Source organism: Astyanax mexicanus, chromosome 23 (genome assembly GCF_023375975.1).
Source record: "Astyanax mexicanus isolate ESR-SI-001 chromosome 23, AstMex3_surface, whole genome shotgun sequence".
Lineage (NCBI taxonomy): Eukaryota > Metazoa > Chordata > Actinopteri > Characiformes > Acestrorhamphidae > Astyanax > Astyanax mexicanus.
In genome coordinates, this window is record NC_064430.1 from 13871854 (window position 1) to 13886382 (window position 14529).

At 38.7% G+C, this 14529-nt stretch overlaps 1 protein-coding gene across 1 annotated transcript in view; it reads right to left on the minus strand.

Moving 5' to 3' along the window:
- slc7a10a (solute carrier family 7 member 10a) overlaps positions 1-12988 on the minus strand; it is a 38675-nt gene extending 25687 nt beyond the window's left edge. Inside the window, exon 1 of the mRNA XM_049471138.1 lies at positions 12694-12988. Within this exon, the coding sequence (XP_049327095.1) occupies positions 12694-12844 (151 nt within the window). The 5' untranslated portion in view covers positions 12845-12988. The remainder of the gene's footprint in view (positions 1-12693) is intronic.
- Positions 12989-14529: the final 1541 nt, after the last annotated feature.

Consider the following 14529-nt stretch of genomic DNA (forward strand, 5'->3'; position numbering starts at 1 on the left):
TCGACTTTTGACATTGATGTGACGCCATACGGGCCGCCATTGTTGGGGAAATTTGGTGTGAAATGGACTTGGGTTGTAGTGAAAAATGATAAAGAGTACAAGCTTTTGTTGAATATCCCACCTTCGTTCTACCCCAGCATTCTGAAATACAGCGTTTTTAGCAGAGGCTCCCAACAGGCTTACAATGCTAGTGATAGGGGCATAGTGTTGCCCATGTAAAGAAATGGCTATTTTTACAACATTAACAAACTTAATGTAGCTCCACACTTCATTGGTAGAATTCTGAGAGCCGTGACATTTAAAACAAGGGACTGAGAACTTTGAAAGTGCATAAGTAGTTTATTAAAAAATACTTTTTATTCACACAATACCTTGAGGTAGTTTTGCTGAGAATATCTCCATAAAATAAATGCATTACTACAGAAATAATTTTGTTATTTGTTCCTCTATACTACCTATTCGTTTGTGCTTATCAGTCAAATTTTCAGGACTTAATTTTAAAATTAAAGCGCCCAGAGATGCATGGGTAATGCTGTGCCCCTCTCGCTAGCATTGTAAGCCTGTTGGGAGCATCTGCTAAAACCTCTGTAGTTCGGAATGCTGGGGGTGAAATGAGGTGGGCTATTTGACAAAAGTTTGTACTCATTATCATGTTTCAACACGCCAGGTCCATCTTTCCTTTAACCCGCACTGCTACCCAGGTGCTGCAGCAATGGATGCTCACTGCTACGGGCATGTGTTCGCACAAAATCAATATGTTTGTGTGTTCTGAGTGTAATCACTACTGTGTTTATGTGTATGTGTGTGTCCGATTTATTATTTAATTGACTGACACCACTACAAAAAAGGGGACAAAAAAAAAGAAATATGGTAACCAGGTAACTTAACCTTAGACACGCGAGGAGCAGGCGAGTCTGAATAGAGCAGCTCCGTGAGTGATTACGCCCATAATTCTGCCTGAGAAGCTCTGGATAATAGACCTCCTCCTGTCAGGACTGATCTCTAGACCTTCGCTGAGAGTCCGGGGGCTGCACTATTACATAATCTCATTTATTTGGTGTTTTGTTTTTTGGTGCTCACGCAGATTAGAGTTTGGTGGAGAGCGACAACTCGCCCTGAGCTTCAGAGCGTGCCGAGATGAGAGGGGAACGCTGGAACCAGGCTGGACATGGCGACCCCAATTGTACTCTCAGTCAATTCTCAGAGCTGGCATTGTTTTTCTGAAGAGCCAGCAAGGGTCAGAGTTACACACACACACACACACACACACTAAACTTGCTGTTGCAATCTTGATGTGGAAATTAGGGCTGCAACTAATTATTATTTTGGTAGTCGAGTAATCTGACAATTATATTTCTGATTAGTTGATTAGTCATGATCTCCATCTGTGTTTACTGTAAATACAGCTTCTGTTTCTAGCTTCTCCTCCATCAGTTCAAAGCGATAGAAACAGGTGAACTTAAGCTGTTCGATTCTCCAAAAGATTGCACTTTAAATGTTGAACTACTGATATTTAGTGAGTAAATATATGTAATCTGTTGTGTTTGGATACGTTTGGAGATGCAGGATGAGTTGAGTGTAAACTGTGTTAGAATGCCTATTATTCTCCTCCCACTGCATTTCTCTCCCCAGTAATTTGTGTAGTTCTACTAACTAATGAATAGTTGACAATGAACATTTGGAATCGATATATTTTTATAACTGACATTGTCGATTATATTGTTGCAGCCCTAGTGGAAATAAATTAGGAATTTATGGAACATGGAAGTAGATAGCGACATTTTATCGTATTGTGAAATGTTCTTATCGCATCTATTTGCTAAAACCAAATCCAAACAAAATATAAAACAATTGGCTGAAGAAAAATCAACATGTTCCAGCAGACAAATCCACAAAACACAATACATTTACCTCAGCAGAGCTATTCTAATTATATTTAACCAGCTTGCTTCCTACCTCAGCAGAGCATTTTCTGTTTATTTGGATACTTAAGTAATACAATTCTGATTATAAATTAACTTAACCAGCATTGGGAGTATTGAGAGTTAAAGTATTTATAATGCTTTAAATTTAAGCAAAGCAAAGAGTCATTTCTGTGCTTCTTTTCTTACTTCACTCTAAATTATACCAACTTGTTTTTTATAAAATTAGTTTTAACTACTTTATTTTAACTTTTTGAACAGAAATGATCAAATAAATGAGGCATGCACTAAAATAAAAAATGTTTTCTAATACAGAATCAAATTGAAACATTTGCTCAAAGACTGAATAATGAACAGGGTTTTTCTCAAGCGGCCTCCCTCCTGCCTCTGTTTATTTCTTTCACTACACATCCCATAATCCCCATCTCTTAGAGAACTCTGTCATATATAACTTCTCATCCAATCCCAAACTGTTCTCAGGTTATTTGTCACCAGATTATTAACCTGCTTCAACTGTGTGAAATTATAGACATACAGATATATTACCTATATAAACCTGTTTGTTTTATCTCACTCCTTGCAAAGTTTTTCTAACAGCTCTCTGGTTATTGATCATCTCTGTTCTAAACTTGTTTTTAGCCTTATCTCTTGCGAGCATCTGATTGGTCACCTGAGCGTTAAAGGGGTTTTCATTACTCATGACACTTAAATAGCTTAGATGTTTTGTCATGCTATTACAAAATTATAATTTAAAATATTTCTTGAACACTGAACATTAATTAAACACCTAATTTAGCAATCTGGTTGCCAAATTATCTTTGCATTTCTAAAATAAATGCTTCATCTATAACTTTATATATTTTAGAGATCAGGTCATCTTCTACACACCTGGGGTGCTTATGCTTGTATGCCAGTTCATATCAGAAAAGACAGCAAACCTGATCATGGACTTTGAGAATCGCTGCACCCCTAGTTATCTGGGCCCAGTTCTTAAAAAGCATCTTAAAACTGGAATAATATTAACTTGAAAATAGAGTGGTCAGCATAACGTTTAATCCATGATTTAATCCTTTTTATGCCAATATGCTTTAGGAGAATCCAGTTCCAGTCATTGCTACAGTGAAAAAGCAGTAAATCTGAACTAAAAGGGCGATTGATCGTGTTTGGCACGTGATGTATATAAATTATTTATGTATCCTGTCTTGCATAGGGTTTTGTATTTCAATGCTTTAAGGTACCAACAAAATAACGTGAGCCAAAAACGCATGTTTGTAACATCATCTAGACTGTGAGACTGCCCAGACTTGAAAACACATTCTGTACACAAATTCTATATTGGGTTTCTTACATTTACTCTATTCCTACCTACGCAAAATTACACCTACCATTTAATCTTATCTAATGCCCTCAATAAAGACAACACAGGCATGCTAAGGAAGGAGGAACAGGGGAAAGCACACAGTGATGTACCTGATCAACTGTGTGCTGTAAGAAAGCTTACACAGGATCATTAGAACAGGGTGCAGTCGCTAAGGGGACCAAGCAATGTGCACAAATGATTCTGGCAGGTGGCTGTAATTTCCACAGCACTGGAGCAATGTGCTTATCAACTGGGGGTGGGTGACTCACATAAAATTGCAATACTCATTGTTTTTCATGATTTATTTTAAGACTAGGACCTGTACTGTTGAAACACAAAAGTATGAATATGAAAAGTTATGAATATGAATTTGTTTTCTTTGCATTATTATTGTTAGAGGTCTGAAAGCTCCGCATCTTTTTTGTTATTTCAGCCATTTCTCATCAATGGTTCTCAAACTGTGGTACAGGTACCACTGGTGGTACTCCAAGCATCCCAAGGTGGTACTCTAGATGACCTCAGAAAAACATCTGCTTGCATTAAAATAATAAGAACTAAAATCTGTAAAGTTTCCACCTGTAATTTTCCTAGCATGACATTTGTTAGTGTTTAGTGCTTTACCTATTAGAACCTGTATGTAAGCTACACTTCAGCCCTTCACTCTTAGAACTACAGTTTTATCATTATTAACATCACTTTCATTGGTCCTTTGTATAAATAACTGTGTGTTTGATAACTACATGTGTTTCTGGGAAATGGCTTGTAGGTGGTACTTGCAAGTTTTAGTTTGCTCATTGGTGGTACATGGCCTAAAAAGTTTGAAAACTACTGCTCTAAATGACAATTTTTAGTTCATATAAAATATTTTTTATTAGTATAAAAACTCACTAACTAAAAAATGTTTAGATGGCCTAATTCAAATTCTATATAATTTAATTTTTGATAGTGGGAGCAACTACATTATATATTTTTTTTAATATAAGTTAACAGGAACAGGACATTTATAACAATATTACATATCTACTACTTATTGTCAGTCATATAAACTTGCCGTAATGCAAATGTGACCAAAATGGACACAGCTAGTATATATTCTCACTCAGCAACAAAAAAATAGCAACTTGCTCTTACAGCCGTCAACATTGAGGCCAGGCAGACCAACATCAGGTGAAAACCCCTGCAAAATTGCTCAGGAGACCCTGTTTAACTAAAGAGTGAAACTCTTTAGTTTGTTTCTTATTTTTTAATTTATTTATAGATGCACATATACAAACATACACAGAAGTAAGAGGATGGAGAAAAGAGAGAGAGAAAAAAAGAAAACAATAAAACAATGACAAGACAGACTCGAACATTTATAACAAGCTGTTATAAAAATATAATCAAAGAAGTGAGCTTTCAATATATTGTAAGAAAAGTGACCAGGTTTCCTCAAATTATGTAATATGATGTCAAACTCTTTAGTTGAACGGGGTATTTGGTTTGGGCTCAACTAGAGTTTAACTCTAATATGTTTTTTTTAACACAGATTATTTAGTTAGATCAACTTTTAACGAGAAACTAAATAATGTTAGTTGAAGCCAATAGTTTCCTATAGTTTTATGGAGCAATACAATATCATTTTGTTCAGCTGACTTAAAAATCAATTAATTCACATTAGGGAGAACACTTTTAAGTTTTGGCTTTACAGTGTAAATCTACTTTCTTATGTGCACTTGCAGTAAAACAATGATCTGTTTTGTATGCAAAATGTATACTGGACGCAAAGAAGGTTTCCAGGACCAAATAGCTACAAGTTTCCAGTTGAACTGAGCCATATGTTTCCGAGCTTTCACTAATTAGATAAATTTGCCGCTTGTCCACTTAGAAGCATTCATAGGAAATAGACCTCTCTCTTACACCCATTCATCCCCAATCTCTTTCAGACAGTGGGAGTTCCTTTCAGAAATAAAGACACAGAGAAGGATGGAAGCAGTTACTGTTTAGAATGAACGAGTAACACTCCTATAGAATGGATGCCTCCTTTGTCTCTGGCGTTGCGCCAGAAAGTCAGAAGCATTCTTTCGTGAACTGACTTCTCAACGTTGACCTCTACCACTACGGATAGTCCATCAAGTGTGGGGATTTTAAACTGGGCATGACAAACTCTTGCATGAATCTTCTCTTGAATTTAAACCCCCTACAGAGGGAACACGCTCAGCCTGGGACTGGAGCTCATTTTACCAACAGAGTGGCTGGTAAATGTACCTATTGTACGGCTCTGGGGCTGCTAATGTTGCACTTTAAAAGCCTCTGCTGTTGCAGTTGTACAAACCAGGCTGTTGAGGCTGAAGTCTCTAAACACTACAGTAGTGTAGAATTCTGAAGAAGGTTTCTGTTTTAATAGTGAAAACTATAGAGGAGCACACCGGGCCACATATCTTTAAGCAAAGCTTACCCTCAAATGATCTTTGAGAGTAAGTGGTAAGTGGCTCTAGAATACAGTAAAGCTAACATATTCATCACGTGTTTGAGATACAGTTTCCATATTCGTTTTAATGTGCCTGGAAAATGTGCTTGAGAGCTCCAGCAGCAGCCTTCATCATTAATCCATGAAGATGATAAACAAGAGTTCAGCCTGTATAAGCCATTATTGATCTCCACAGTCCACACTGGAAAGAACTAAAGGCGAATGAATGCACCACATAACGTGCAGCACCACAACGAACAGCACCACAGAGAAGAGCACCACTACATACAGCACCACAATGAATAGAACCACAAGGAGCAGCACCAAAATGAGAAGCACCATGACGAACAGCACCACAATGAACAGCTCCATTACAAGCAGCACCAGAATGAATAGAACCACAAAAAGCAGTACCATAATGATCAGCACCACAACAAACAGAACCACAACGAACAGCACTACGAGGAGCCGCACAATGAACAGCACCACAATGAACAGCACCACTATATACAGCACCACAATGAATAGCACCGCAACAAACAGCACCACAGGGAACAGCACCATAACAAGAAGCACCACAACAAGCACCACAAACTACAGCATCACAATGAACAGCACTGCAACGAACAGCACCACAACAAGCAGCACCACAATGAAAACCACCATTACAAGCAGCAACAGAATGAATAGAACCACAAAAAGCAGTAATGAACATCACAACAAAAAGGAAGCATCACATTGAACAGCACCACTACAAGCAGCACCACAATGAATAGGGCCAAAATAAGCAGCACTATAATGAACAGCACCACAATAAACGGCACCACAATGAACAGCACGACAGAGAACAGCACCACCACAAACAGCACCACAATGAACGGCACCACAATAAACAGCACTACAACAAACAGCACCACAAGCAGCACTACAGAGAACAGCACCACAATGAATAAAACCACAAGGAACAGCACCACAAGGAACAGCACCATAACAAGCAGCACCACAAAAACAGCACCACTACAAGCAGCACCACAATGAACAGCACCACAATAAGTAGCACCAAGACTTACAACAAAGACTTAAGTGAGAGTTTCATAACAGATGATTGGTTTATGTTGAACATGTTTAAGAGACAACATTTTATGAGTTTATATGAATTATTATCTAATAAGTAAGATCAGCTTTTCCTCATCCATCACTCACAAAGGAGTTTCTTGTGAGCCAGATGTGATAACGTACAGAGCTGAGCCAGACAAATCCCACAGAAACATTTCTTTTAAATTCTGAAATTCTTACATTTCATGTACATTTTAAATAACAAATCATATATTTAGATTTTTGTTGTTCTGTTATGGTTTTATTTTTATGTAATAATGAAGAAATACTGCATGGTGACTTGGAAATGAACAAAGCTCAGACTCCTTGAGTAGCGGTGCATGTGCACTGATACCAGTGTGTACTAAGTACAATGCATCCCAGCACTTATTTGGTTTTTCCTTTCACTAGGATGTGATTTTAGACCTTTTACACCTGGTCACCTAATGCATATTGAATATCAGCATTATATCCCAACTCATTTCAAACATAAACAAATCCAATAAATAAAACAAATTTAGCAGGTGATCTGAGAGACATTTGAGCAACGTTATAGCAGTGTAAACACATCTGTCTCTCCAACATGCATTCCACAACTAAAAACTAAATGTTAACCAGTAACGACCAGTAATAACCAGTAAAAGCACAACAAGCAAATCTGCATGTAACTGAAATGTGTGTTGGTTGTCAAATGCAGCTTGGAGAGATGGATACACTTACACTCCTATAACATGTAGAACAAGAGGTTTTGTAATTGGATATTTATCTGTTTTAACTGCATTTTGGGTGTGTTCACACCTATACAGATATAATCCTGATCAAAGCTGCACTATCATATATCATTATTGCTTTATATGTACGGGACAGTTTGTGCATTCAAATTACGTAGTAAACTAAAAAATCAACAAAAATGGAAAAACTTGTTTTCATTTGCTCAGCAACGATATGCAACAGGATGTAAGACAAATGTAACCATACACATTATGAATAAAGGTACATTTTTACTGTTCTTATTTTCCATGATATATCCACCAAATGCTAATTAAATCTCTTTAATACAATACATCTTTAATACTATTTCTCTATAATACACAGAATGCATTATTAATATCATGAATTCTGGAAAAATGTACAGAAATTTACCTTTTTCATGACAAAAATGACAATGCCAGCTTTTTCACATTTCATGCAGCACTAATCTTATTAATCAAGACACATAAGGCAAGTGACCGAGTGTTAACAGGGTCTTTTATTCAGATTTGCTGAACTGTAGCCAAAAGCGCACAGACTGAGCAGCTAACCGCATTACCCCTTTAATAAGGTAAAGTGTTCCTCTAATTTGGTCCTTGCTCCACAGTGCTTTACAAATTGAAGTGCTCCACACATTAATCTTAAAACACTGCCATTCAGTATGACACAAAGCTCTTGCAGAAGATATAGACACATTTGGATGCTAATGTGTTTTACTTGGAAACAGTATAGTGTTATAACTAGAAAAGGCATACAGTTTCACACGTGAAGTGGACGAAAACCACACATACTTGTTCTGTAAAAGGTTGATATCTACAGAAATGCTAGATTAGATATCACAGGAATCCAATCCTGCAGTCTAAAATAGCACACACTCACACTGCGTGATGGTCGTGTTATTAGTGCATTTCGTTCAGTGGAGAGTTTAAAGACTTCATACAAAATACACTGTTATGACTAGGGGTGTATCAGTACAGAAAATTCTCGGTTCGGTTCACACCGGAAAAATAAAGAGGCTGGGCATTCTGTATAGCCTCACCTTTATTAACTTCATAATAATAATGGAACTTCATTATAACTTCATTATAAGCGCGAGCGAGAGAGAAAGAGAGAAAGAGAAAGAGAGTCTCCTACAAACTGTACAGTGTATTCCGTGACCTCCCTACCGTGATGATTCGCAAAGAATACACGCACTGTTACACCCCTAGTTATTACAAAAAGTCATAGGGCAACAACATGTAAATTGATGATGCAGTGTTGCCTCAAGGGATGGCTTAAAACGGCCATACCTGGTTCGAACCCCAGCTCATGCAGCTTTGCCATCAAGCTGCCGGCGTCAGAGGGAGCAAAATTGGCCCTGCTCCCTCTGGGTGGGTAGATGGCGCTCTCTCCCCACATCACTCCTACGGGGATGTCTGCAGCACAGGGCGTCTGTGAGCTGATGTACTGGAGCCGAGCCGCTGCGCTTTCCTCCAAGCGCGCTGGCTGCTCGGTAATGCTGCATCAGCAGCAGCTCGAAAAGAAGCGGTGGCTGACTTCACATGTATCGGAGGAAGCATGTGCTAGTCTTCACCCTCCTGGTGTGTTGAGGTATCACTAGTGATAGGGGGAGTCCTAATGAATGGGTTGGGTAATTGGCCGTGTAAATTGGGGAGAAAATGGGAAAAAATTAAAAAAAAAAAAAAACGGCCATACCTGTATATATAAGTTGTGAGGTGTTATTTTGTGAGTAGGGCTGCACACAGGCCAGTGTGCTCATAGTAAGCGACATGAATTATTGTGAACTATCAAGATCAAGTGACAAAGGGTTTGATAGTGGGTGCCAGATGTATGGGACATTACATTTCTTAAGCTGTGCTGGGATTTACCATTCTTTGAGCTGCAGTATCACATACATGTACTTCTATGAATTATTCAAAGAACAGGTGCTAGACAGGCAATGGCAAAGAGAGGTATACAGCTCCCAGCACTGAGCTGAGGAGAAATAGAACTATGTTATCTGGATGGGTACTCCATCCAATACTTTTAGGATGAGTCTGGATTGAGGTAAGGTTGTGCAACATCCATTATCCTAACTTTACCTTTACTGGCACTCTTGCAAACAAATCTCACCAGCCTTAATCTATAAAAAAGCTTGAATTCCCTGGACAGTAGAGACAGTATTTAAAAAAAGCAGAATGAGAGAGCAAGTGTCCCAATATTTTGCTTCCTTCATATAGTGTAGCTTTTTCAGCATCATCAAAAGATCATTAAAGAAATCTTAAGATATTTTACTGCACTTATGAACATTATGTTTACTAGTAACAGAGTTTGATGTTTATTAAGCCAACCTGTATAGCATTTATTAATATGTAATTTCAAAACATTGAGTTATCCATGTCCAAATCTGGTCTCACACTCTTTGGAAACACATTTTAAAACATATGTGGTCCACATAGGCCTGTTATTATAATTGTTTTTAATGGATAAGAAACTGTACCAGGATTTATCACAATAAATAATTGTATTGTGTTTGTGTGTGTGAGACACATTAATAAATAGGATTTCCTTGCAAAGTTAGTGACCAGAACGAATTGGATTATTTTTTAGGAGATCACCAGTCACTTTTGCTGATAATGGCATTTGCTGGTGGTGGACTGTGAGGATAAGTGTGATTTCCCACGAAACTCATTCACACATTCAACAGGAGCTCTGGTTAAGTTTGTGTCAGATAGGGTAAATAGCTGTCTGACTGATCACATATTTTTAATCTAGAGTACACACTCGGCAAGAGTACAGATCCGGAAATTTCCCAAGCTGACGCAAAAGACTGTAACAGATATTACAGATGTCTCTATATTCCTTGGTTAAACAGAGTGAAAGCCACAAGAGCAGAAACTCTAAGATTTCAAAAGTTGTCGATACAAAAAAAAATACATAACAACATGATAAAAATATAATCATATTTACTAGCTCTGCCTTAAAGACTGCATTTTTAAAGAAACTAAAAAAGGTTTAAATCCCGGTCACGCAGCTTGCCATCAGCTACCGGAGCCTTGAGAGAGCACAATTGGCCCTGCTCTTTCTGGCTGGGTAGATGGCCCTCTCTCACCACATCACTCCTAGGGTGATGTCGATTGCGCTGAAATGCAGAGGTGGTGGCTGACTTCACATGTATCAGAGGAGGCATGTGCTCGTCTTCACACTCCTGGTGCTGGGGCATTACATAGATGGGGCAGTGATAGAGGGAGTACAGGCATAAAAAATGTGGGTGGGATTATTAGCATAGCCAAATTGTGGAGAAAAAGTGGGATATAAAAGTAAAAAAAGAACATAGCAGTAATAAAACCACACTGTAAAAATGCCTACTGTAAAAAATATGCACGTTTAATATTAATCTAATTTCATTACATTAATTTAAAACAATGCATTGGAATTATTACAAAAATAAAAGTCTACAGGCTACGTGGCTGCTGTATCCTCTCAGTGAGTGTAGAAGTGGGAGTGCTGATGCACTAAACTCAAATAAAAAAAGTGTAAACGAGAGGACTTTCCTGCTCTGAGAAGCTTTGTGAATTCGAGTCCTGACATATTTTTCACATATTTGGTGAAAATATGAAGTAGCTGATACGAGACGTTGACAAAACACACACTGTGCCGCGTGCTTCAATGGGCTACTGTACTCCTGTACTGTTTTTCCGCATAGTAATTTGACACCACGTGCTGCTGTAGTGCGTTCATTAAAGCGGAAACCTGCAGAATCTGGCTGCTTTCTCTAACAGTGAAAGCGTGTGGTGGTAATGGTGGTCTATGGGGCTATTCTTTCTTTTCTTTTCTGCGGTGTTTTTATCTGTGTAGTGAGAAGTTGGAGGCGCGAGAGATGAGCGCGCGCTGTAGCCACGTATACAAGCAGCCCACAGCTCACTTATCCGCTCCTCCAAGAAATGATGCAATGAGAGAAAGAGAGAGAGAAAGAGAGAGAGAAAGAAAGAAAGAAAGAAAGTTAACTGAAGTTTACTGAGTGTTTCCTCTCTATACAAACCTGCTCATATTAACAAGCAATATTAACTGCTTAATATTGTCCTCAGTATTCTGACCACATGTCCTAAGCTACAGACTCTTTGGAACGATATATAAGATGCTCTTAATGAAGAGTCCCAGTATAAGCTGAAGAATTTCTCAACCTTCTCAGGTGTTACATGTAAAGAAGAGGAGGGGTTTACTGCTGGTTTAAACAAGCAATATTAAACGGTGGTGTGAAGATAGAAATTTACAAAAAATGCCTTAATATATTACTAGGAATATTACTCAGGCTACAGTAGCCTTGACTTGTATCACAAATAAATGAGTGAACCCAGAACCCACCATAACCCACTTCTCACCACCTCCATCACACATACAGCTGTATCCAAAAGGTCGCATATGAGGTCACATTTATTATCAGATACAACATACATATTAGGTCTAATGCCTACCTTCTGTTACCTCACTTTTACCGACCTGTTCTTCTAATACCCTTTATTTTACGCGGTTATGGCTTCTTTTGGAGTGGACAAAGTTATCCGTTTTTGCCATTCAATGTGATGTAAAATAATGTGTATATGAGTTTAGTATGAGACTACAGTTTTATATCTAAATTTGAATTAAAATAGTGTTTTAAAGGAAAGTATTGGTGTTGTGAGAGATTCTGTGTTAAATATTTGTTCATTTCAGTAAAGTTTGGAGGGTTTAGCTCAACTTACAGGGTTATATGACGTTATTTTTATAGGCAGGGTCAAATCCTAGTTCAGTGTAAAATCCACTGTTTAGTTAAACTGTGCAGACGTTTCCTCAATACTACAATGCTACATGTGTGCATGTGCTTCCTCAGCTCTTGACTGGCTACGTAGCCTACATGCGTGGCTGTGTGAATGATGCAAGCTCTCATAAAGTTAGCTTTACTGTAGTTACTGACAGCCTTTGTTCTCAGCGCTTCCTTTACCTGGCGCGCGAGCCGCCACGAGCAATAGGTGAAGCTATAGTCGAGGTTACCTTTCGCTTTACACTGAGGTCTAACTTTGTCTAACTCATTCAAAGTAAGTTATATCTCTCTCACACTCTCACTCTCTGCTAAAGTGATATGTACAGCTGTGTCTCACCTATGATGATAGCGCACGCGCTCATCAGCCCGATCTCCTTTTTAAGTGTCACTCTGTCCTTCGAGTCGCTCTGCTTCTGGCCCTGGTCCAGCAGCGCTCCAGACTCCGGACTTTTCGCACAGTTCCTCAGGTTCGCCTCGGTCCCGTCCATCTCGCGCTCAGACTTCCCCCGGTTTAAACAACTAAAAACAACATTAACCGCCTCTCGCGACCCGCGCTCGCTCTCATATGCCGAAGTTGATGCACGGCGCGCCACGCGCGCATGCGCTGACTCGTGGTCCTTGACGACAGCGAGTAACATGCAAAGCAACGCCGCTATTTATTTTACATCCCACCCTAGTTCACGAGCAGCCCGCCCTCCCCGCCACTCCACCGGCTCCTCCATCATCACACTCACCAGCGGGCCGCCAAAACCACAGCCAATCACAGCGCGAGGGGGCGGGGTCAGCCGGAATACAGGTGCGTTTTAATTATCGCCGTACAGGTCACGCTGTGGGAAACGGCTCACCTGTAGCCAAACATGTGTAATGTACTATATACCCAGACTTCATTGAAACAAACTACAAGTGCTCTATTAAAAAAGTGACTTAAGTAAAAGTCTGTACAAGTGCTCTCTAAAAAAAAGTGACTTGAGTAAAAGTCTGTACAAGTGCTCTATAAAAAAAGTGACTTGAGTAAAAGTCTGTACAAGTGCTCTATAAAAAAGTGACTTGAGTAAAAGTCTTTACAATTGCCTTATCAAAAAAGTGACATAAGTAGAAGTTGTTACAAGTGCTCTATAAAAAGTGACTTGAGTAAAAAGTATTTTTCAATTGCCTTATCAAAAAAGTGACTTAAGTAAAAGTACAAGTGCTCTATCAAAAAGTGACTTGAGCAAAAGAAATTTTATATTTGTTGCCTCAGGGCAACATTATGCAGTTAGATTAACATGGTATTCGTGCTGAAACAGGGACCATCAAGCTCACAAAAAGTAGGCTGTTTTTTCCCTCAGCAAATAGGCCTAAATCATGCTATATAGGGTTAACAAACAAACCCAGCCAGCAGGTCATTCCTGCAGCAGGTGGGATAGCCAACAGGTGAGCCCTTTCCCACCAGCGTGACATTTTGTAAGTGATAATTAATATCCACCTATATTTCGCCTGGCCCTGCTGGCATCCCCAAGCTCCCAAAAAGTGGGCTAATTTCGTTCCTTAACAAATAGGCCTTTGACCATCTATGGCATGTTGTTTAATGTAAGCTAAAGAAGTATGTTTGAAAGTCTATTTTGAAGGCAACCGAAACCCCCAACAGGGACCTCCCTAACAAATAGGCCTATATCATGCTAAATAGGGTTAACGAGCCCTGCCATCTTTAAAGTTTAATACAACATTTAAATTAATTGAATTTTTTTCTAGCAAGAAGAGCCCAATTAATGTGAAGGAGCCAGTGTGTCGACTGTTTAAAAACATCAGTATTTTTATTTTGTTTATGTGTTATTTATTTCATTGCACACAATTATTATGCTCATGTTGCATGAAATTGTCGTACAATGGCAAATTATTTATTGCATAAGTTTTACCACAGTATATTTTCAAACCAAACACAACAAATCTGACAGGCCTACTGTAGACCATAATAAACCCAATAAAAATATGAGTAACCAGTGCCATCAGATGTGCGCCTACACAGTGCTGGTAGCCCAATTCTGTGGTCAATGACATTATTAAAAAAGTACATTAATTCATCTTATATAGGTAAGAAAGTATCAGTGTAAGGACCTGTCTTTAAGTAATCATGTATTTAGAAACAGCACCCCTGGTCACAAGGTCCTTACTTGGAAAATACACCAATTTACAA